The sequence below is a fragment of the Caretta caretta genome, chromosome 11 (genome assembly GCF_965140235.1).
Source record: "Caretta caretta isolate rCarCar2 chromosome 11, rCarCar1.hap1, whole genome shotgun sequence".
Classification (NCBI taxonomy): domain Eukaryota; kingdom Metazoa; phylum Chordata; order Testudines; family Cheloniidae; genus Caretta; species Caretta caretta.
The window spans coordinates 9,684,821-9,709,558 of NC_134216.1; the positions used below are offsets into that span (position 1 = coordinate 9,684,821).

The 24,738-nt window shown below is 46.7% G+C and overlaps 1 protein-coding gene and 1 long non-coding RNA gene across 4 annotated transcripts in view; one reads left to right on the forward strand and one right to left on the reverse strand.

Annotated features, from left to right (window-relative positions):
• Positions 1–24,738, reverse strand: part of LOC125644636 (uncharacterized) — an 89,970-nt gene that overhangs the window by 11,376 nt on the left and 53,856 nt on the right. Inside the window, exons 1-6 of one of the 3 annotated variants that reach the window (XM_075117736.1) lie at positions 18,989–19,190; positions 18,344–18,462; positions 13,256–13,379; positions 12,958–13,044; positions 6,889–8,695; positions 103–280 (exon numbers count right to left, since the gene is read on the reverse strand). In XM_075117736.1, the coding sequence (XP_074973837.1) occupies positions 103–280; positions 6,889–8,510 (1,800 nt within the window). In that variant the 5' untranslated portion in view covers positions 8,511–8,695; positions 12,958–13,044; positions 13,256–13,379; positions 18,344–18,462; positions 18,989–19,190. Of the gene's footprint in view, positions 1–102; positions 281–6,888; positions 8,696–12,957; positions 13,045–13,255; positions 13,380–18,343; positions 18,463–18,988; positions 19,191–24,738 lie in introns of those variants that run through there. The other 2 variants (XM_048868848.2, XM_048868849.2) reach the window with 2 other exon arrangements.
• On the forward strand, positions 276–19,319 carry LOC125644640 (uncharacterized). The gene is made up of 3 exons (XR_007359076.2): positions 276–1,545; positions 14,787–14,883; positions 19,186–19,319. It is a non-coding gene; the product is annotated as an uncharacterized LOC125644640 (long non-coding RNA).

Genomic DNA, 24,738 nt, shown 5'->3' on the forward strand with positions numbered 1-24,738 from the left:
CTAACATGGCTGCTACTCTGAAATCTAACTAATTAAATGCTAACGGTGATTAGTGCCTGGCAAAAGCCACCTGCCTGGGGTGAAATGGGAATCTTTCCTTACGTTTCCTGCAGGTTGAGTGTCACTAGGTGTCTCATTATTTGGCTTGGTCTTCCAGGTCCGTGTTGCCATGGAAATGACTGTAGCTGGATCACTGTCCTCCTCTGGAGAAGAGAGATCAGCTTTCCTAGGGTCACATGATCCCATGGATGGAGACTCTGCAGCAGTCTCAGCACTGCAGCTGCAAGGGAAGGAGCAGAAGCCAATCAACATCATATACGTGCAAAGGGGCAGCCACCACTAGGAGTTAGGAGACGATCTGAAATTCTTGACAGAGATGGGTTTGGGCAGGGTCCCCAGGTCTGAGCAGCACCCATCCGTTCAGAGAAGGATCCAAACTGGAAGGCTTCAGTCCATTCCTTGTTTTAATAATACACTTGTGTGGGGTTTAAGGAATCTAAAATCAGCTCAGATCTGGTGATCTCAGTTACAGCAGTGGCTATAAAACTATAAAAACTGTCCCAGAGGGACACTGTAGTGCCTGGCACTGCTTTGAACTCATTTTTAAAAGGCATACTCAATTTAAATGGACCGTGTCTCTAACAAAATAAGTTATTTTCAGGGAAGATGGGAACAGGATTTGGTGCAATATTGATAGCTTAGCCAATCAATGGGTGAAGAAAAGAGGGAAGCGATCATGAGGATACTGAGACGCCTTCTGCTTTGGGTTTATATCACAAAGAAATCTGTTAAGAGGAAGTTTCATTTCCCTTGTTTCAAATTCCTTTAACAAGAAGGGCTGTCAGGACTGTATACAGACAACCTTGGTGTAACTGACCAGAGCGATGCAGGGGACTGGAATATAATCAGCCTTTGTGACTAACCAATACCTAGTATAATGACTGTTTCTTCTTTATGTAGCTTTTTACTCTTAGGCTACCACTGATGCCTGACAGCTCCTAAACTGTAGCTCCCAGTACTGTCACATATTGAGGTCTATAGACACTCCCTTTATAACTAGGGATAGGTGAACTGGCTCAGCTAAAGTGAATGAGCACAGAACCCAAACTGAATCTGGTTCAGATAAAGTGAGAACAGACCCAAATCTTCCCCCAAACTCAGACTGAATCTCTTATTAGGCCTGAAAAAGTTGGTTAACTTTTCAAATGAATATTTTCATTTTCACACACTTCTGTGCTTCTAGATCCCAGCTGGGATTAGCAGAGGATTTGCACAATTAGAGTCTGATTGCGATTGTATACAACGCCAGTGTCACCGTGCAGTGCTAGCAGAAGGCTGGGAATCAGGACCCCTTGTGTTCTATTTCTGGCTCTTCCAGTGCCCTGCTATGTGGGTCTTGTTATGCCACTTCACTCTTTATGCCTCTATTGTCTCCTCTGTAGAATGGGAATAACAAAATTATGACTGCTGTTTGTGTTACAGTGACATCTAGAATCCACTACTGAGATCAAGGACCCACTGTGCTAGGAACTGCATAAACGTGATGTAAGAGACTGTCCCTTCCCCAATCTAAATATACAATAGTGGGAGGGGAAACTGAGGCCCAAAGTGGTGAAGTGACTTGTCCAAGGCCACACAGCAGCAGAACCAGGAATAGAACCCAGGTCTCCTGATTCCCCATGCACTGCCTTAGGCACAAGACCGTACAGACCTAATTTGCAAGGAAGTGATCATTCATTTATGTTTGTATCATGCTTTGAGCTTTTCTCATGACATGTGCAATCCGCTCTAAGAGCAGAGAGTTATTACTAAAAGTGAAGACGTGGAGGCACTTCTCTGGGAATGATGTTTGGGGAGCTCACTCACAGTGTTAGTTTTTGTGGCTTTTATATATTTTGTTTAGTCTTCTAAACATTTCCAAAGGCGATCCTCCCTGGGAAATGGGAGCCGGTTGTGTCCAGGTGGTTTTGAAAAGGAAAGAGTGGAAAAAATAGACTATTTTAGAGTCAAGAAATTAAATCTGCACTAGGGTTGGTCAGTTATAGGTAAAACAGGTAAGAAAGGCAACAGCTAGTATTCCTACAGCAGTGTCCGTGCCGTGTGAACGGAACTTTCTTTAGACCTGCTTTGTGCGCCAAATAGATTATTGCAGTGGTTCTCAAACTTTAGCAATCTGAGGACCCCCATTTTGATTTAAACATTTTCATGGACCCCCTGCTCAGCCCCAGTCCCCTCCCCCACTCCACACCTTCCCCCAAGACCCTACCCTGCCCCTCCTCTTCCCACCCCCGCTTCTTCGCCTCCTCCCCTGAGTGCGCCCCATCCCCGCTCCTCCCCCTCCCTCCCAGCACCTCCTGCACGCCACTGAACAGCTGATCCACGGCATTGATCAGTGGGGCTGGTGGTCCCGGACAAGACTTGTGGACCTGCTGGAGTACCCTCACAGACCCTAGTTTGAGAAATCCTGGATTATTGCTTTTGTGGTTAGATCTATACCACAAAATATACTGGCTGTGCAACGTGCCAGAGTTAATGCAGATTTCCCCACTGTGACCACTTTGTCCTGCACCACTGATGTAATCTGGCTGGTTTAACCAGCCCAAGGAGGCTCTTCCCAGTGCAGGGATGATCCTTCAGCAGCGTAGAGCTGAAGTAGGAGCTCTCATGCCATTCCCTCTCCCTCTACTGCAAGAGGCGTGTGGCTGGGATTCCTCCTGGGCTGAGATTTTGGCCCTTTGGCTCTAACCTGTGCAGGGGGAGCCAGCTTTGCACATGCTGCAGCGGGATCAGGGGAGAGCAAAGGGGAAGGTATTTTTGTTCTCTCACACGCCTGGACAGAACTTGTTCCTGTGCAGTGGCATCCCAGGGCCTGGCCCCTTGCCTCTGGACTCTTTAAATTTGACCTCTGTGATGTTTCCATGGCACAGACATCCTTCATTTTTTTTCATCTTAAAAGCAATTATTGCTTGAAATAAGGCTGTGGCTGGGAAGCTGATGGATCATGTAACTGACACCATAACTTGTGCAGACTGGCTCCGTTGTCTGTCTTCAAATCCGCTAAAAGGATCCACAGTATCTTATCTTTGCCTAAATCGTGTTCCTTTGTGAGCGCCATACAGGGACAGCTCTTGTACACTTCGGGATCCGTCTGCCCTTGGTGGGATGTGGTCACCTGATCCTGCTCTTAATTCATGCTGCCTCTTTAAAAATGCCCCCCTGGAATCTCAACTCCATACAGTGCTCTCCACTTCTTGCTCTAATTGCTGTGCAGTGTCACTGTAGACTGTTACAGGACTGCCCTGTTCACACCAGATGTGGCTGCATTTCAGTGGAGGGGGAAGTGATTCCCTCTGTAAATCCCGTGATCCCGTGGGATCCTTTGGGTTGAAGGTCGCTGTCTATATGTACTCATTTTAATACTAATACAGATGAATATTATGTTGAGAGTTTTGCCCCTGCCCATCTCTAGCCAATGCTTCTGAGGTGATCTTTCTCCCACTTCGCCCCACCTGCCACCACTTCCACTGGGCCCTCCCTTCCTCTCTCACCAGGTCTTCCCCACAGAATCTAAAAATCTGGCTTCCTCACACACTTGCCTCATTCAGACTCTACCCTCACCATGGCCAGGGACCCTGGAGTCTGCCGCAACATCTCCTCGATAGTGGAACTCTTCCCTCCACCAACTCCACTGACCTTCCTGCTCTCTTTCACTGAACGTGCTTTCAGTTATTCCAGAGTTCCCTCCATCGTTCTAGCTCTCACCCATGTCCCGAGCGATGTTCGTTTCCTCATCTGAAGACCTTCTTGCCAGCACACCAAGATCTCTGCCAACCCCTTAACTTCGGGTAACAGGTATAAATCAGTGCTGTCATGCTCGGCACATAGACAAAGCACTATGCCTAGTTTATTTTCTCTTCTCCAGGCCTCAGAACTTCATTCCCTTTTGCATTTTCTGCGTTATTCATCTTCCCTCTCAGCTTCCTCCATTGGATCTTCCCATTTATACTGACCCCATCTGACTTTCCTTCCTCTAGCCATATGCTAGCTGTATTCCCTTGGTACTGTTCCTGCCAGGTGTTCACTGTATTCTCTAAAATAGTCTATGCTCTCTGATAGTCATGGCCCACCAGTGGACTGTAGGCAAGACTGCAGTTTGTGGTGGATCCAGTATGTGCCACACTTGACACCATGTTGTGAGCCCTTTCCCCAGCACCACCCACTTTCTACCATATTACCAAGCTTAGGACCCAGCTGCCTCTGTTCTGGACTCCAGTACAATACTTCCTAGCTGAGCTGTTGAGAGTCTTGGAGCCCGGAGTTCTCCCCATCCTGGCCTTGGGTGGTTGGGATTTGAAGTTCCCACACTCCATTGCAGGCCAGAGCACAAGAGAATTCAGCTGGGAAGAAATATGCTACGGCCCAAAAAAGCTGCAGCAGAGTTGTCTGTCTGTCTGTCTCTCTGTCATAGGGTTTTATCCTGCCGTCCATCACCGTAGTGTCTGAGCATCTTTCACATCAAATTGATAGCAGTAGCAAAGTCCCTAGTAGACTTTATGGAGTCTCTGGCTCTCCTCCACCTGCAGGGTAAAATCTCTTCGGCTATTTATTGTGTAAGGTGTTTTGGTGGGTTGATTTTTGTTGATCTCTGTTACACATTGCTTCTCCTTCACGCCAAGCTTTCAGGCTGGCAGGGAACGATGCAGGGGAGTGAGCAGTTCCATGTGAATGTGCTGTTTTCCTCTGAATCTGTGGAGCCATCTATTCTCCCTGAATCTTCTAGAAACAGATGCTCTAGTCCCACCCCATCTGTGCACAGTGCCTTTCTTCAGTCCTCTGCAAAACCACCATAGCTGTATCCTCCTCCTCAGCAGCTCTCAGTCCTTTCCATCCTTTTCTTGAGCCCTGAGTCTTCTCCATTCACCTTCCCAACACGGGTGTGGTCCGTACAAGCTCCTGTGTGCCATCCATGTCCCTTCCCCTCTTCTTCTAGCTGGATGGACTTTTCTGCCTCCTCGTCATCTTTTTACACTTTCCCTAATCTTGTTGGCCTTAGTTTTCTTTGCCCTTGACAACAGCTCTTTCATCTACCATCCTTACGTCGTCCAGAAAACCTTTTCTCTTGGAGTGTCTTTCTCCTTAACCATCTCCCCGAGTAGCACTTGCCCCACAATCCCTTGCCTGTCCAATCGGTTCCTATTTCATTACACAGATGGTCTCATTTCCTTCTCATCCTCCCAAATTCAAAGCTCAACAGTTTGAGAGTCCCCAGCTCCTTGTGTCCTGTCCTGGATGGTGATCCCACATCGTTTAGACAGCTCAGAAAGTGCAATTTATATTTAAAAGCCTATGTAGGATTTCCACTGGTAGACCAATGTGTCTCTTCCCAGCAGGGACTCTTATGTGAGCCAAAGGGATTAAATGATTCAAGAGGGACTTAAAAATTTCCATCATCCCAATGTCACAACTCAAATAAATGTTCAGTCTTAAACTATGAAACCATTTACATGAGTCTAAAGTAAATAAGTGTGGCTACAAGTAAGTAATGGTACAAGACAAAATTGCTTGGTAGAATTGTAACAAATTTAACAAAGCCTATGTGTTCATCAGCACAACTTTATTAAAGGCCCACTCCTGCTCCCGTTGGAGCCAAGGACAGCCCAAATGCACAGAGGTATTTAAGCTCTGAACTTTGATTTCAATGGAAGTTAGGACCCTAAATGCCATCTGGGCCTCGCTCTCTTCAATGGGAGCCAGAGCATGTCCCAGGTGTATCTGTTGTGTCATCTTAAGTGATGAGGAAATAAAAGTGGTGAGCGAGGGCGGCAGGTATGCTGCCGCCACCCCACCACCAGACACCTGGCCCCGCCTCTTCCCACCCTCGCAGCAGGTGGGGGAGTGAGGAGGGACGCTGTAAGCAGTGGCAGGGCTGGGGGTGGAGCAGGGGTGGGGCCTGGGGCGGAGTGAGGCTGGAGTGTGGGTGGGACTGCGGGTGGAAGAGGTTGGACAGGGAGCTAGCCACCCCAGGGGAAGCTTCACCCACCATCCATGGTGGTGAGTTTGGGTTTTGTTACAAGCCTGAAACTCCAGCTAGATTCCTACAGCGTCACAAGCCTCTGGAGTGAAGTTTGAGCTGAATTAGAAACAAATCTTAGGCCAATTTGAGTGGAAATCATGTGGAACTTGGTGATTTCCACCCAAAGCTGTAAATTGGGAGTTAAACAGCACTCCTTGGTTCTAGCCAAAGGGAAATGTTTCAAACACTATCCAGATTAAGCAACAGCCTTTACTAGTCACTACAAGTATTACTTGGTAGTATTTGGCTAGGTTGGTTCCCCAGGAGAAATCACAGTAAAAGAATCCCCGTCACTTTAAAACTCAGATTTTTTAAAATATAAGTTCCTCTTTGTTTTGTTAGCACCTTATATTTTTAAAATTCCAATCTACTATTCATTCTTTGTGCTTTCTGTACTTCATTCAGTCAGCTCGAATCAAAATAGATCAAAACAGACAAGTCCCTTAAAATGTTTTGTTGATCAGTTTCTAGTCAATTTCCTCCCCAGGTTATCAGGTACTAGCAGGATGGTGCAGTGTTTCAGTTGCAAACACTAAAAGGAAATGTTTGTGTCAAACACCTACTTCCATTAGGATTAAAAAAAATAGTGGAAACATGGGGGTCTGATCCATGACTAGGGTCCCTAGGTACTGTGATAATACAACTAATAAATAGCCATTTCTATTGTTTAGGTTTTGTAACTCTGAGATCCTAAGCTGAAAGGCTCTGTATAACTGCAGAGTACTGATCCAATGGGAGTTACACTTACATATTGGGAGGAAGACATAGACCCCTCAAACCAGGACTGCTTTCAGTGTCCCAGTAGAGTATGTTACCTTTTCTTAATAAGATCCAGTGCTGAGCCTATGAATTCATCCTTCATTTTTTGTAGCTTAGCTCCATAACTGGATAGGTCTGTAGCTTCTAAGAGCAGCGATGGACAGCAAGAAGAATGGGCTTCAGAAGCCAGTGCCTGCCCAGCAAAGTGAAGGACTCCACTCAGTTGTCTTGAGTCTAATCCCTGCTGCTCATCACTGCAGACCTCCTCCCTCTCCCCGTGGATTGCTATTGCCTGCAAAGGCGATCTTGGAATCGGGCTAGAGCAAATAGGGACCAGGGACCTATCTGTACTTGACAGCTGGTAGGTACAGTCTTTCGACAGGCACTGGTTAGCCCCAGCTGTGCTGACCAAACTGAAGCTGCCCCAGGTGGCTGGAATGTCTCCATAATGGGCAGAGCCAGCAGTGATGTGGCTTTCATGAAACACATCATCATAGTCGTCCGTTGTTGCTGTGGAATCGCTGGGGAGTTTGGCCTCCAGGGCTTCTTGTGGCACAGCCAAGTGGATGTCCTTATTGCTTTCCTTTTCCAGAGTCTGGCTTGCCAGAGACCCTTCACTCAGGCACTTTGTTGGCCCATTGGTACCCGCAGATAAACGCATCTCCTTGCTTCTCATTCGCTTGAACTCCTCAAAGGTAGGGATGTAGAGTCTCCCTTTACAGCGTTCTTTTCTGCTCAGCTCTGCCGGCCCTTTGGCATCAGTCTCCCCATCACAACCCTTCAGGGATCCAATGGTTCTGGATTTGACGATCTCTTGGCTTTCCCTGGCATGATGGAGAGTCAGGCTGGGAGAGCTGTTCTGTCTTCTCAGCTGCAACCTCCTCAGAGCTTCCTGCTTGATGTCTTCCGGACTGGTTATCCTGCACGCAAAACATGGCCTCTGTCTCCCCGGCGCCGTTGTGGGGCCTTGACTGAAGGGTGCGTGTTCCACAAACACCGCACAGCAGTGTACAGCACACCCATTTTTGTACTGCTGGCACGTCCGACATTCTGAGAACTCCCTCGCCACCTGGTCTGTCAAAGGCGCTTGGGGACGCACGGGCTTGCACGGTTCCGCCGCCGGCTTGGCGCTGTGAATCCTCAGCTTCTCCTTCAGTTCTTTTTTGGCATCCCCATGTAGGGCTCTCTCCTCCGCGGAAGGGAAAAGCCACTGAGACACTTTGGCAAAAGGAGGAAGGGGAACGTTTCGCGCAGATGGTGACGTTTGCTTGGGGTGGAGGGGCAGGTGCCCGCAAGCGTCTGCTGTGCTCTGTACTGGGGCTCTCTCTGCAGAGCCTTTGGACCAGTAACTGGCACCTTTATAGTGGAAAAGGAGCTCGTTGTCCATGCTCCGGCACTGCGAATACAGACTGGAGTCTGCAACTGTCGCCCAGTGTAGATTCTCCACACTCCGATACAGCCGGGTTTCTGCGGTACTGGCGAAGGTTGTCTTGTCTATGCGACATGAGTCTACAGGGTTGAAGTCCCCAGCAAGAATCTGAGTGTCTAAGTTCTTTAGTGGATGCATGTTGCTAATTGAAAAATCCTTTAGGCCATGTTGTGCATACAGCTGATTATTCTGGCAGCTCAAAATCACCCGGCAGTGTTCCTGTCTCTCATCAACACTGATGTATGTCATAGCAAATGTACATGGATGGTCTAACACATTGGCCTTTACGGGGAGATGAGAGGGGAGCTGGCAGATCACTTTGATGATAGTCAAAGTCCAGACCACAGACAGCAGAAGCTTGCTGCTGGGTACTCACATTAAAGAGCTCTCACTTTGGTAGAATTGCCATTGTATGCCCAGGCACAGAGGGAAACCTGTTAACATAAGGAGAGACAAGTTACTGAAGTGGCTCAGTGCTGATACAGACAGTGCAATGGCAGCTGTACCTCCAGGGCATCCAGAAGCCACAAACATCAGAAGGCAGACAGCTGTGTCCCTGGGAGGTGGGCTGTATGGTCTAATTGGTCTATGCCATCTCTAGCTAGTCCACTGACTGCTGCAACTAGAGTGTTTTGGAGAGGTTTATCTCACCTTCCTGCTGAATCCAGTGGCGGGTGCTCGCAACAGTGTTGCTTAGATATCATGGCAAGAGACACCTTAGGAATACCTGCTGTTACTGTAGATCAGAGATAGGGTTCTGCTTTTTGGGGTTCAATAATTTCATTATTATTAATTTCATTGCCCTGGAAATGGGCAAATATAGTGCCCATCTACAAAAAGGGAAATAAGGACAACCCAGGAAATTACAGAGCAGTCAGTTTAACTTCTGTACCCGGAAAGATAATGGAGCAAATAATTAAGCAATCTAGAAGATAATAAGGTGATAAGTGACAGTCAGCATGGATTTGTCAAAAACAAATTGTGTCAAACCAACCTGAGTGCTTTCTTTGACAGGGTAACAAACCTTGTGGATGGGGGGAAGTGGTAGGCGGGGTATATCTTGACTTTAGAAAGGCTTTTGATACTGTCTTGCATGACCTACTCAGAAACAAACTAGGGAAATGCAATCTAGATGAAGCTACTATAAGGTGGGTACAAAACTGGTTGGAAAACCATTCCCAGAGAGTAGTTATTAGTGGTTCACAGTCAGGCTGGAAGGGCATAACGAGTGGGGTCCCGCAGGGATCAGTTCTGGGTTTGGTTCTGTTCAATATCTTCATCAATTATTTAGATAATGGCATACAGAGTACACTTATAAAGTTTGTGGATGATACCAAGCTGGGAGGGGTTGCAAGTGCTTTGGAGGATCGGATTAAAATTCAAAATGATCTGGACAAACTGGAGAAATGGTCTGAAGTAAATAGGATGAAATTCAATAAGGACAAATACAAAGTACTCCATTTAGGAAGGAACAATCAGTTGCACACATACAAAACGGGAAATGACTGCCTCGTAAGGAGTACTGCAGAAAGGCGATCTGGGGGTCATAGTGGACCACAAGCTAAATATGAGTCAACAGCATAACACCATTGCAAAAAAAGCAAACATCATTCTGGGATGTATTAGCAGGAGTATTGTAAGCAAGACACGAGAAGTAATTCTTCCGCTCTACTCTGCACTGATTAGGCCTCAACTGGAGTATTGTGTCCAGTTCTGGGCACCACATTTCAGAAAGCATGTGGACAAATTGGAGAGAGTCCAGAGAAGAGCAACAAAAATTATTAAAGGTCTAGAAAACATGACCTATGAGGGAAGATGGAAAAAATTGGGTTTGTTTAGTCTGGAAAAGAGAAGACTGAGACGGGGACATAACAGTTTTCAAGTATGTAAAAGGTTATTACAAGGAGGAGGAAGAAAATGGTTTTTCTTAACCTCTGAGGCTAGGACAAGAAGCAATGGGCTTAAATTGCAGCAAAGGAGGTTTCAATTGGACATTAGGAAAAACTTCCGAACTGTCAGGGTGGTTAAGCCCTGGAATAAATTGCCCAGGGAGGTTGTGGAAGCTCCATCCTTGGAGATTTTTAAGAGCAGGTTAGACAAACACCTGTCAGGGATGGTCCAGATAGTTCTGCCACGAGTGCAGGGGACTGGACTAGATGACCTCTTAAGGTCCCTTCCAGTTCTATGATTATAGGGGGGTTATTTTTAGCAATTTGTGAATTCTGTGTAGAGTCCAAAAATTGGTGATTGCAGGGGATGTGGGGTGTGCTTTCTTTTTGTATATACTGTAACAAGTAATCCCTAGTGCACGTTAACATACTACATTAAAGCTCACTGAGGAACCTTTAATGCGCACCAGCAGGGTCTGTGTGGACCAATTAACGAGCAACATACTAGTGTGCTTTAGAATCACACACCCATAACCACATTAATGTTCTGTGGGGATGAGCTCTTAAATACAGGTAACCATTTCCAATGTTTTCCAGTGTTTATTGGATAAACACTGATTTCAACTTTTGTCTCAGGCTGTTTTATCAGGGTTTAGGGGTTAAAATAACAAATCAGAAGCCCTAATCATAGATGAGTTTGGTGTTTTACAAGACAAATTCCCTGTCCCAAACGGTTTATTGACCAGAACAAGTGGAGGCAATGCCCATGGCGGGTGGTACAGGCTGAGGGAATGGCCAATATGATTCTCCATTCTCTGAGAATGTCCATGCACAGGTACAGAGGGGCACGAAGAAGGTTGTTTGGTTTAATTTTTTGTACCCGAGAGAGACGTATAAATGAGGCAGCTCATGCTAGTGTGGTTTCTTAATGCTCTGATTGACCCACTGTGGGGATGGGTGTGTCCTAGTGATCAGAAATCAAACTCTACGGGCCAGATCCTCCAAGGGATTCAGGCGCCTCACTCCTATTGATTTCAATAGGAGTGAGGCACCTAAATCCCTTTGAGGATCTGGGCCTGCCTCATTGTAGCGTCTGAGCACCTCGCAGCCATTCCTGGATTTATCCTTTCAGCCCCCCTGAGGCTGGGCAGTGCTGTTATCCCTGTTGGACATACGGGGAGCTGAGGCGTAGAGAGAACCATATTTGTAAAGCTGTTCAGGCATTACGCCGCTCAGCATTGCAAGGCCTATGTGATTTAGGAGGCTGAGCCTCAGTGAGAGGGATTCAGTCATCCAATCCACACAGTCTCTCAACGTGGAGGGACTAAGCACCTTGAGAAACCTGGGCCCCAGTGACTTGCCCGTGGTCACACAGGAGCCAGTGGCAGGTCAGCACTTTGCCCACGCGCCCGCCTTCCCTCTCGCTGCACCATACTGCCCTGAGCCAGACTGTAGCGAGCTCCAGGGCCAGGGGAGGCAGGACCCAGGAAAGTGTGCAAGGAACCTCCCAGTATGTCTGGTTAATGCTCCTTGCAAGGGGCACAGGTTTAAGGGAGCAGAGCCAAGAGGAGAGGAAGCGTTAGCCCTGGGGTGGGGGTGGGGGTCTGCCTCCTCTTCCCATCCCTTTAGCACGGCCATGGGCTGCCATGAGCTCCTCTGCCAAAGCAGCCCTCTCCCCCGGGGAGCTGCAGGTGTAAAGCAGGAATCAATGCTCTGTGCAGATATCTGCCTGGAGACTGGTGGGGCTCTAAGGGGCTGCTCCCCTGCCCCATCCCACGACCTTCTCCCCAGGGAGTGAGGGAGGAGGCACTCCAAGGTAGTAGGCAGTGGACGTGCTCTTCCCATACTCCCTTCCAGCCTGTCGCAGGCAGGCTGGCCCTATAAGGGGCTTAGGCCTTAGCCTGACCACCACCAGGTTTAGCTGCCTCCCTGGTACAGGGAATGTAGAGATCCTCAAAGGTATTTAGGCACTTAACCCCTATTGAAGTCAATGGGAGTTAGGCACCAAAATACCTTTGAGGATCTGGGCCAATGAGTATAGGGGTCCCATGGCAAGAGGGAGGAACTAGACCTGTTCGGAGTTAGAGGGCCTGTTCAGTATGGGGAGAGACTCCAAGAGAGCAGACGGGGGGAAGGTGGGGGGGGGCATTCTATTAAAGAGCAACAGGACAGCCAGGGAAGAGCCAGGTTGAACGCATAGGGAGGGTCTTAGGAAGGAAAGACAGGGCAGTTTAAGCTACAGAGCAGTCAGTTAAATTGATTAAGGTCCCAGGGCTGTAGTAGAGAGTGGTCCTGGGTTCCCTCTATGCTGCCACCTCGTGAGGTGACACAGCCATCCCGGCCACCAAGGGTGTATGAAGGGACTGATTGGCACCTCGGAGGGCTAAGTCACCTCCGTGACTCCAGTGGGAAAGCTGAGAGAGAAACTGAGGCAGTGAACTGTTGTGAAGCCAGACTGGGTAGGTCTCTGCTACACCCCCACTGAGGTGGGCAGGAGCAGAAGGGCTGCTGTTAGTTGGTTTCTAAAACTTGTGGGCTGATTCTCCTGTCACTTATCCTGGTACAAGCTAGTGCAACTCCACTGACCTGAATGGAATTATTCCTATCTAACATTCTGGTAAGTGAGGACAGAATCGGGCCCTGTTATTCATGTGGCTTATGGCCTGATTATCACTGGATGTAGAATATCACTGCGGCCACCCAGCTTACTAAGTGTATTAATGTGCAATACAATGCTGAATGCTAACCACTACATAAACCGTTCACAATGTGTCTGTGCTTCCCCAGTAACCAGCACGTCCACTCACCCCATCCTCCCCCAGTCTCCTCATCTCAGTGCTGCAATTCCTTGTTTTCTTCAGATGTCCCTCCTCCGCGTTTCTCTCTCGGGATGCCTGCAGATAATAGCAGAGAAACAGGTATCAGGGGGTAGCCATGTTAGTATGTATCCACAAAAACAACAAGGAGTCCGGTGGCACCTTAAAGACTAACAGATTTATTTGAGCATAAGCTTTCACGGGTAAAAACCCCACTTCTTCAGATGCATGGAGTGAAAATTACAGATGCAGACATAAATATACTGGCACTTGAAGAGAAGGGAGTTACCTCACAAGTGGAGAACCAATGCTGACAGGGCCAGTTCGATCAGGGTAGATGTAGTCCACTCCCAATAATAGATGAGGAGGATGATCAGGATGTTCTGTGATCAACGGTTATATAGTCATTTGTTCTGCCAGGAAAGAAAGAGAAAAACACAACATAAGTGTCATGTAGGGAACAGGCCTCCTCACCTTGAAATAGCAGAGATAAAGGACTCACAAGGTATTGTGAAAAGAAAAGGAGTACTTGTGGCACCTTAGAGACTAACCAATTTATTTGAGCATGAGCTTTCGTGAGCTACAGCTCACTTCATCGGAGCTGTAGCTCACGAAAGCTTATGCTCAAATAAATTGGTTAGTCTCTAAGGTGCCACAAGTACTCCTTTTCTTTTTGCAAATACAGACTAACATGGCTATTACTCTGAAAGGTATTGTGAGAAAGTACTTGTTATGCTGGAAGGTGTTAATGGCTCCTGGAATGGGTTCTTGCTCTACAGACTATCATAGACATGGTTAAAGCCCCTGGGTGTGCTAACTGCCCTTCTTTCAGGATCAACGAAGGAGCAATTATGCTCCTTTATGTAGTGATAACTAAAAACAACAGAAGCCAAGGCCCAAAAGAATGGTTTGCATGGCACTGCTGATCAGGGGCAAGGGGATTGTTTGGCAAGCTGAGTGTGTGTAAGAAAGCCAGAGAGGAGAAAGCCAGCAGAGAGGGCGAGATGGAGTTGTGAGCATATCCTGGAGAGGGAGCAGAAACAGAGCTCCTTGGGGCAAAGAACTGACTGGAGGGACAGATATGAAAATTGTGAATAAGGAAACGGCCTGCTCGTGTTTGTTTCTGTTGTGTTCCGCTGAACAGGACTTTGTCCTTTCTCTGTAAATAAGCAGAATTGCTCCAAAGAATATACCTTTGTGTCTTTCAGTGTGTCCTCAGAAGCTGTCTGTGTGCTTATTATTATCAATAATGTTTATTGTAGAAATGCTTATGAAAGTTTGTGTTTTTGGAGACGTTCCCTCATAAGGGACTGTGCTATGAGGGTTGGAATTTGGAGATGTGCCCTAGAGGCGGGGGGGGGGGGGGGGGGGAGGAGGGTTGGGAAGACCACATGGCTGTCTGCTTATTCCTTTTTCATTCACTGATTTGTAATTTCATGAACCCCAAGATTGTTACATTTATTACTGTAGTGCCTAAGGTCCACCTAAGATTGAGGCCCCATTATGCTAGGCACTGTACAAACACACAGAATAGTAGAAAGTCCCTGCACTGAAGAGCTGCTTACAACCTAAATAGACCGAGGGAGTCAAAGCCAGAGCTAACCCAGATCTCCTGAGTCCCAGTCCACTGTCATAACTATGTCCTTTCCAGCCAGCATAGTGCAGGTGCTTCTGCAAGTGAGTCCATTTGTCAATACATCCTGTTCTCTCCCCCGGACTTGCTATTTCTTTGATTTCCCCTTTTGTCAAATTCCCTGTCACACAGGAGAGTATTTAAAGGGGAAACGTTTCTCTGATTACTCTGCTTTCTCTTCTCTTAGCATGTGGCTGATAGCCAGAGACGAAAGATCCCTTACTGGTGCCTCCCAGCTCTTTCCGATTCTTCTCGCCACTCAGCAAGAACTCTCCTTTTTTAAGGTAAAAAACAAGTAATAACACTCCCCCCCAGAATCTCTTCCTGGCTTCCTTGTAAATCAACAGAAGCTACAAAGGGCACAAACCCAGCTTTTAGGAATGCCTTTTCCGTGACTTGCCAAAGGTAGCCACTAGCAGAGCTGGGACTAGGACTCACGAGTCTTCTGCTCTCAGGGCAGGTCTACCCTACAAACACTGCATTGGCACAGCTGCACGGATACAGCCCTGCCACTGTAGCGCTTTGATGAAGACACTCTAAGCCGACAGGAGAGAGCTCTCCCCTTGGCTTAGTTACTTCACCTCTCTGAGAGGCAGTACCTATGTTGGCGGGGGACGCTCACTGTCTACACGGGGAGTTACGGGTCCGCATAACTGTGTAGCTCAAGGGTGTGGGTTTTTCACACCTCTGAGCGATGTACTTATAGAGAGGTAAGTGTGGAGTGTAGACCTGGCCTCAGTCTTTGTGCTCAGTGGCCTGATCACAGAAGCACAACTTTTAACTGCCTGACTTGTGCACTTCCAGAGTGTACCGTATGCCTCTCTGCAGCACCCCCACCCTAGCAGTTTGCTTTAGGCAGCCTACAGTTTTGTAATGCTTCACCCCAGCGATGACAGAGTTTAGCACTTCCATCTGAACTGGATCAGTCAGTGTGACTGCGGGAGCCTCAGAGGGACACTAAGTACATCTTTGCTCTTTGCTCATGTTGTCTGCACAACGTCCGTTAGTTTCCTGCCTCAGGGATTTAAAAGCTCCTGATCATTATTAGCCTCAGGCCCATACGTGAGTAATAGGACCTGGCCGTCGGACTAAAGGCGTAGTCTGATGTTGTGGCTCATTTTCTGCATCATCCAAGTCAGTTTATCAACTTTTATTTCAATGAAATTCTGTTATGTGTTACCTCAGGGACCCACTGTTAACCTCCGTTTTCCTGCAAAATCCTCTCGAAGCACATGATGTATTTCTAGAGGATTAAGGCTTGAAGGATTAATTATTTCTTCCCAAACATATAAGAGCCATCCTGCCTAGCTGACCCTCCCAGAGGAGCATTAGAGAAAATGGCAAGAGGATAAAACAGTTAAGCACAGGAATAAACACTTGGACACTGGTGAAAAGCATTATGGGTAGCCTCAGTAATGTAGTAATGCAGGCCCAAGAGCTCCTGGGATGTGGAGACTGGGAGAAAGTATGCATTATGAGGTGTTAGTGAAAGATGCAACAAACCATGACAAAGAAGAGCAGGGGGTTTAGCTCCTCTCCAGTGGGGAAGGGTATCAGTGGTATTGGCTCCTCAAGAGATTTCGTTAATAGACCTGTCATGGGGGGAAGCTTGTTCCGTGCGCCTGTGGAGAGCTGCTTTTGAACGTCCTTGGATGACAGACCTCTCTGCTACCCTGAATGGAGAGATGATATCCTACTCCAGTGGCTCTCGCAGAAGGAGGAAGGAACATCTCTTCCATGGCACATCTTCTGCTCTCCGTACAGGAATGATACATCTCCATTAGCCAAGAAGAAAATAACTTGTGACTCATGCCATGAAGCCAAACTGACCTGTGGTGGAAAGTTCTGGCAGCAGGGAACAGCTGGAGCACAAACTGCAAGGACCCATCTTTCCCTAGCCCCCGGGGGAAGGATGAAATAGCCAATAGGTCTTTTCTGTCTCTAATTTCTATGACTGAGGAGCTCAGCAGCAAATTGAGTGTCTTGTGGCATCACCAGGAGCATCCTGCAGCTGCTCCCCAATCCCTTCTAGAGATCTAATCAGCCGGCATAAAAGGGACAGCACATTTTAAAAAAAACTGCACATTGGATTTTAGCAAGCTTCTATGTCACAGTGAGTTCCGTGGCAACTAAGTTCCCCTTACCGACAGCACTCTCTGTCTCTCCCACTGTCAACATGGATTGCTCTTGTGCATTTGAAACCTTCTTCTGTCAAGTATGTTTTGGTGGCTTAGTTGATAACTAGAAATATCAGGGAGGGAAATATCATGCATCTCTATTTTTCATGTTAAAGGTAAACAAAAAAACAGAGATGTCTTGACTGTATTTGCTTAGCCAGAGCCGAGCTATGAGAGCTAGTTTGATACAGGAGTAGGGATAGGTAGCTGCGGATATATTTCTGGTACTTATTGTCAGATTTCTGATGGATTTTTCCCCCTAAGACAACTGAAAGAGCAGTAGGGCCTCACAGGTATTTTTTAAATGATGGAAGATGAGGTTCAGCTGTTGTAGCTAATCCAGCACAGTTCTATGGGTTTCCTTTTGTTCTTAGAGGAAATTGATGAGGTGAAAGTTTCAGAAACCTGAGTTTGTACTGTCAACATTGTCGCTGGTGCCTGCTCTGTGTCACTTTGCACTTTCAAATGTTTGTTAGTTTTTTAAAATGTGTATGTACTCTTCCTCAAAAAAGATCTGCATGAAACAAACGCACAGAGCAATCTAATTCTGAAATGCAAACAGGCAACAGAAGCCTCGTATATTAACAACAAGCTTCAAAATCAGCACAACTAAAGCAACCAATTTTTAAAAGATAGATTTATTTTATGAGAGAGACAAGGTGGGGGAGGTAATATTTTTTATTGCACCAACTTCTGTTGGTGAAAGAGACAAGCTTTCAAGATCCACAGCACTCTTCTTCAGGTCTGGGAAAGATAATCAAAGTGTCACAGCTGAATACAAAGTGGAACAGATTGTTAAGTATACGGAGCTAATACATGTTGCAAGAAACCATTCAAAATGAAGTGGGCAATTAATACCTCTGCAGTTATAGGACAAAGGAGAGTTAGTGGGTTACAGATTCCATGATTTTTGGTGTCTAGCAGAGTTATCAATTTAAGCACCCAGGCTCATCGTTTGAAGGTGGCATGCAGGTTTCCTTTGAGGACGAGGACTGAGAGGTCAGATATGGAGTGATCATTTTATGAAATGGATTCACCCATGGGTGATATGGTGTTTTTGTCTTTTATCATTTTCCTGAGTCCATTTGAAAGCATAGTGATTATCTGGTTTCACCCACATAGTTGTTATTGGAGCATTTGGTACACTGGATGAGGTACACCACATGTTGAGACAGGCATGTATAGGACCCATGGCTCTTGAAAGGGGGGTTGTGGGCAGGCACCACGCAAACAGGCTTTCACACAGCTTGCATTCCAACTTTGTCTCCCTTGTTTACCATGGGAGACACCCTCCCTCTGGAACCTTATGAAGCACTAGTGGATGAATAATATGCTGCAAGTAAACATCTCACTACATAAGCCAGTCCAAGCACAAAATGTATTCACCCATCCCTTTTACAGCCTGATGATGTACCCTAGCGTAGAAATCGGGGAAAGCATCCAGCCACGTGGATACATGAGAAAAGGAGGACGTTTAGAGGTGCTACAGAGCAAATACTGCTTTTAAAATTCATTTTCATAGAGGTTTACCAAAGTGAAATTAAGCACTCAAAAGAAAAAAACTTACAACAGCAGTGGAAGGCTCTGATTTTCCATGTATTCCAATAAGAACTGGGGTCTCTGCATCTTACTGTATGCCATCAGTATGCAGCTCGTGCTAGGCCACTTCCACTGAGACCATTCCTCCTAGTGGAGATAGTGAAACGGTGACAGGTATTTCTGAAAACTACCAGGAGACTTTGTACATCAGTGGGCACATTACTATATATTATACTAACCACTGCGGTTTCCCCTTAAGCTGTTTATCTGAGCTTTTGCCATGGATCTGATGGGAAAATGTAGCCTTTGCCAACAGCATCATCAGCTCATCCTCAGCTGCCCCTAGAATTATGTCTGCTTTTAGCTTTGTGCATCTGTGACCTGGAGGGTCCTGTCTGGAGGCACAGACTACACTGCAAAACTTCCAGCTGAGCCTCCCTTACTCTTTTCATTTGCTGGTGCTCCCATCCACTGGCTCCCACAGCTCCTTTCCAGAGTCCCTTCTGCCTCTCCTTGCATGCATTCCCCTTTGATGCTGACATCCCCAAGCTAGTTAACTCACTTTGACAGCATCCAGGAGCTCAGAGAGACAGTGAACATTAGGTACTACACTCCATAGAAATGTCCCCAAGTACGCTCCCCAAATCCAGAAACAGGTTGCTTTCCTACCTACCTCTCCTTGTCTATCTCTGTTTGTCTTCTTTTCCATCTCTCTCTCCATCCCTTTCTTTTCTTCATTCCTCCGTCTCTCCCCTTCACTATCTTTCCATATGCAGCTCAATTATCCAGATGTGGTGTCAGGTGGTAACAGGAACACATTCCAGATCAGAGCTACAATCCTCCCCCTCTTATTGCCATTCTTTCCTACAGAGTCCATGCTATGGGATCTGCCGAAGGCTGGAAGCATACGACCAATGTAGGCCAGAAGCTCCAGAGGGGAGCTCTCTACTGGTGAAAAGGAAAAAGTGCTGCCACAGAGTTCTTCCTTTGCATAGACTACCTACCCACAATTCCTCTCAGGACGCTTGAGGAGTCACCATAACTAGACGTTAACTTGGATTTTGGGGGTAGTTGGCTCCTAGATCAGTTTAAAGAGTTTATTTCTAAGCGGTCAGGATTCTGCTGAAGGGTCTTAAGTGGTCTTGTTCCCTTTCCAGGGGGGACTTTGTTGTGACAAATGACCCAGTGTTCTGCTTATCTAGCACCGTAATGAGCTACTTCATTAGACTGGGTTAGCTGGTGGCCTCTCCAGGCAGGACTGGGTAAGCAACTCCCCTGGAACTGGAGACAGACCTGCAAAGAGACACTTGGATGACTAGTACTTGCTGATCCTAACAGTGAGTGGGGTTTGATGGATAGGTGAGGTGGTGCAGCCAAGGGACTGTGGGACATTCCCACTAGTGGGTGGGCAGACAGTTGGATGGACTGTTGCCAAAGTTACAGGAAAGCGGGGTAGAGGGTATTTGACTCTTTATATGCATATCTGTTCTGTTGGTGGGTTTTCCCAGATTCATGACTGTGTTCCCTTTGTCCTTGTTTGTACACAGTCCTGGAGTGCTTGTGAGTGGGGAAGTTCAAGCTGTTAAGGGCACCCAGGGAGGGTGTGTTTAGTTTTTCCAGGTTTCAGGCTACAAAAACAGTGAATCAGCTGACTCCATGACACGCTAGCAGCTAAAATTAAATTTAAGTTTCCAACATTCCTATTTTATCAATACCTATAAATTTGACATTACACCTTACAGGCTGCCAAAAAGAAAGCAATTAATAGACCTCCCTCACAGCAAAGGACCACTTTAAACTATCCATGAGGTCCTGATTACAGCAGCTATGAAGGAAAAACCAACCTTATGGCTAATTGGGACAGAGATGCAGGAAAAGGATGCAAATCCTCTGGATTAGAAGAGCAGTCTCCTCAGTTTGTGGTCAGCTAGGAAAAGTAACTAACTTGAGTGGTCCAGGGTTTAAAACTAGAGCAAAGAGATTAAAAAACTGACCATCTGTTAGAAAGGATGCAATGAGCAAGTCAGTTTCTTCCACATCTGAAGGAGAATCCTCACCTTTGGGAACTCTGGACATTGATTACACAATAAATTTGATTAATAACCATATGTAATGTAGCAGAAACTGACTAATTTTGCTCCTGGGATTTGCCCTTGATATACAGTGCTTTCAGACTCAATAGCACATTAAGAACACATTTATCTCTGGCTGCAAGATCTCTATAAGATAGGAACTGGGGACAAAGACTCCCTGTGTCTATGTCCACGTGGTACAGAACGGCTCAAATAAATTGGTTAGTCTCTAAGGTGCCACAAGTACTCCTTTTCTTTTTGCGAATATAGACTAACATGGCTGTTACTTTGAAACTTGAAAATATATAGTGAATGTAAAGCAAACACATCAGCTAGAGCTTGTCTACACAGGGAAATTTACTGGCAGAACTGTATCGGTATACTTATAGTGCTGTTGTTGTACTGTATAACTCCCCATGCAGAATTTCTTATTCAGGAACAGCAGTATAACTATACCGGTATAGTTCTGCTGGTAGATTTCCCCAGCTAAACAAGACCCTACCCACACTGACGCCTCCCCCCCGACACCCAGGCATGAACAAAGGGTGCATCTTTGCTATGAAAAAAGGTGAGTTCTTAACTCATGTTAACTACCATGAAGTAAAATCCTCACAAAGACAAGGAAGTTTGTAGTTTTCACACGTACTAAAAGATCAAAGTAAGGAATAGGAGGAAAGCCAACTGTCTATCTCAACCTAACAACTCAGGTGAAACCTATACCCTGCCTTATCTTCACCAGGATTTGATTACATGAGTTAAGAACACACCTTTTTCCCCAGTGAAGACAAGGCCAAAGAGAGAACGGATATTTAGAGAGCTGGCTTCCTTCTGTTGAATTCTTACAACCCATTTACTGGCCGTTCAACCTGAGCATTAGCCTTCCTTTTCTGAACCTTAATGACGAATGAAATTCGGTATGGGTTTGTAGAGGATGAAAGGTGAAAGGGGGTTGGTGCTGAGACTCAGTGGCCTAGGGAAACAAAATCTGACTGGTTCAGCTCAAACACTAACAATATCAGAGGAAGCCTCCACCCTAACATGAACAATATTAAGTGGGTTAAAGTTTGAGATTACATTTAACTGTATTGTGCATACATGACGCATTGCAAAGTAAAAAGGTGGGGGGGAAAAAACTATGATACCATCTTTACACTTTTCACTTTTCAGAGCAGAACTGCACTTCAAAGTCTCTGGAAACTGAAGTGACAGATTATATATAACAGCAGCTTCAGTCTTGAAGTGGATCTGGGAAGGCAGGGACTTTCCAGCTGACACTTTAGTGACCATTTTCAATTGGCCCTAGCAAAATAAGCAGCTGGAGAGCGTGGGTGAAATCCTAGCCCTCTTGAAGTCAATGCCAAAACTTCTAGTGACTTCCTAGGTGCCAGGATCTCACCCTCTGTGTGAAAAGAATTGTTAAAGTGAATCTGCAAAAAGAAGTAAATCCATTCTAGAAAGAGAACCTAGTAGCAATCCCATGCCTCTGAACTCCCCCTTCTGTCAGATGAAGTGTTTGGGCCATTCCTGTAGAATATTGTAATACTCCTTTGAAGGGATAATGGATTGGAAAGTTCCAAGTGCCATCAGAGGGGTTCAGAATGTCACACACTGCCCACTTATGGGCAAACTCACACTTCCCCAAGGGATCTGCTGTCCTGATTTTATTTTTGCTGGCTTCCCTTGAATTCCCACAACTCCAGGGGCTCTCAGTCAATATTGTCATGTCAACAAGGAGTCATTTAATGTGCTTTTGCCCACTGAGAGCCAGATCCTGTGAGATGCTCAATACATCCTGCTAAAATGCTGAGTGCCCTCCTCTCTGACTGGCTTCAGGGAAAGCGGAACAGGCTCAGAACCTCAGCAGGATCAGGCCCCATGACCCTGCATCACTCAGCAGTAATAAAGGAACCCCCCCAAGCAAGGCAAGCATGTGTAACACAGGAGTGTGCGTGCTAATGAGGGGATGCAGCTAGCAATAGCTAGGGCAGTATTTGTTCCTCAGAGGGAATAAAGGTTAGAATGTTCCACCAACATGGTTTTTTACAGTAGGGCCTGGCACCAAGAGACACGTCACATTGTAAATGACTGATTTATCCAGCAAACTGGAGGGGATTCAAAGCAGAGCAACAGAAATCATTCAGGGGCTGGGGGTGAGGGGAAGTGGGACTAACTGCCAAGAATTAGCTATGTGTAACTGGGCTAAATGACATCTGAGGGGGATACAATGGGCAAATCCTCAGCAGGTGTAAATCGACATCCATGGAGCTACACCGATTGACACCAGGCTGATGATCAGGCCCAAAGGGTAAGCATTAGAAAGGCAAATGTATCCGGATGGGAGGAGAGCTATTTAGAGTGGACGCTGAGGGCTTAACGAGGGGGAACGGAGAGGAAATGGAGCAAAGGAAATTTCAGGCTTAACAGCAAGAAAAATTTCCTAACCTCAATTTGACTGTGACGTATTCTCCCAAGGGACGTGATGGAAATTCCCATCGCTTGAGTCATTTAAAGCTAGCACACTCTGGTTGCTCCAGCAGCATGGGGATCAATCCTGCATTAGGAGGAGGGTTGGATAGGACGGCCTCACCGCGCTCTCTCTGTTGTTTCTGATATTGTTCCACATGACTGAAAAAACCTATGTGGTATTAATTCTGGACACAGGGCTTGGGATTTATAATGTATTTAGGGCCAAGACAAAGGCCAGACTTCACTGGAAGCGGGAGCAGGCCCACATTTGTATGTATCAGGATTTTCTTTCTACTGCCATTGGCAGGCAACTAGGGACCCAAAAGATGCCGCTGTTATCAGGTTCTTTGGGGTTGAACATTTTGATAAATCAGCTACATAGATGTAATACAATTTACATATAACATTGTAGCAAGTTGTCTTTAAAAACATCGTTGAGTGACTTAGGTGCTCATGAGAATCAGAGACACAGAGCACACACTTGCAGTTAGTTCACTCCTTCCCCTGCACGCCTCAGCCCATGCACCTCCCTCTTGACCTGAAGAACTGCTATGTTGGGACCCTGGCTGCCAAGAAAAGAAGCTGCCAGCACGATCAATACGCCAGTGTGCGTGATGGCTTTGTGATGTGAACAAATGGGGCTTGGGATGAAATCGTCCACTCACTCACCCTGTGACCTGAGACTCCCCCCCGGGGCCCAGCCTCCACCTGACGTAGGGCCTGATCCAACACCACTAATGTCACCGGAGATTCTCCCATTGGCTTGAGCGGGCAGTGGATCAGATCCCTAATCCAAAGTCATTTAATTGAAATGAATGGAGATGCATGGGTTTTCCCCCCGCAATGATGAGATCAGAATCAGGCCCCATGTTGCTTTCTCCAGAAGAGCAAGTACAGTAACCCACTATCCACCTAGCCCCCACGCTAGAGATTTACAAACACGCAGCAGAGATTTCCCACCAGAGCAGCAGAGGAAAACAGGAACCTCTGACCTCAGTTTTTATCCCATTAAAATAATTTACCAGCTCTCTGATCTCACCCACTCACTGGGATGGTGTGTTTGCATAGGACTAGACACTGGCACAAGGGAGTAAGAATCCCTCCGATGCCCTTTCAGGGGTTACACTCTGTGATCCAGGTTTGTGAACATAAACTGGATTATTTGCTTTCATCCTGGAGCAGAAGGGCAGGGGGTGGGTGAGAAGGGGCAGGGAGCGGGAAAGCTTTGGTTCCCCACACCAGTGCGCACGAGCCTGCTGCGTAGCTAACCGAGCCCAGGGGATGGGAAAGTAGTCCTTTATTGGTAGTACAGGCCAAGGGGAAGCAGGGGAGGAGTTGTGTCTACGGCTACTCCTTGGGCTGTTGTAGTTTGCTCAGGGCTGTGCCTGAAGTGACAGTCTAGCCCTTTATTACCACACTAAGGGACTAATAAATCTGTTCGTATCTATTGTTTGGCCATTTGTTGTCATTAGTGCAGATGCTGTTTTACTGTCCGGCCTGGGAATGCAGCTGATGTGTGCACGGGGAGGACGACAGTCCCACCTTTACAGAAATGTCATGCTGTGGAATGGGGCTGGGCAGCTGAGCTCAGCTCTGGAACCAAATAGCCCCAAAGCTAAAGTGGGGGCTGGGGTGAGATTCTGGCTCCCCTCCATTTTAGAGACAGGCCTGAGCCCTGGGATTTAGACCAGGCGTGGAGTTCCCCAACACGTGGCAGGGTTTTGGTCTGGTGTGCAGTTCGGGCCCATTCTTAGCTATGCTCAAAGTGCTTGCTGGGTCTGTGAGCTTGGGGTGAGGATTTAACGTGTGTGATGGCATTCCCGCACGTTAAAAAGGTGCACAGACAAGCTCCCAAACTACACAGACAAGGTTCCCAGAGCATCAG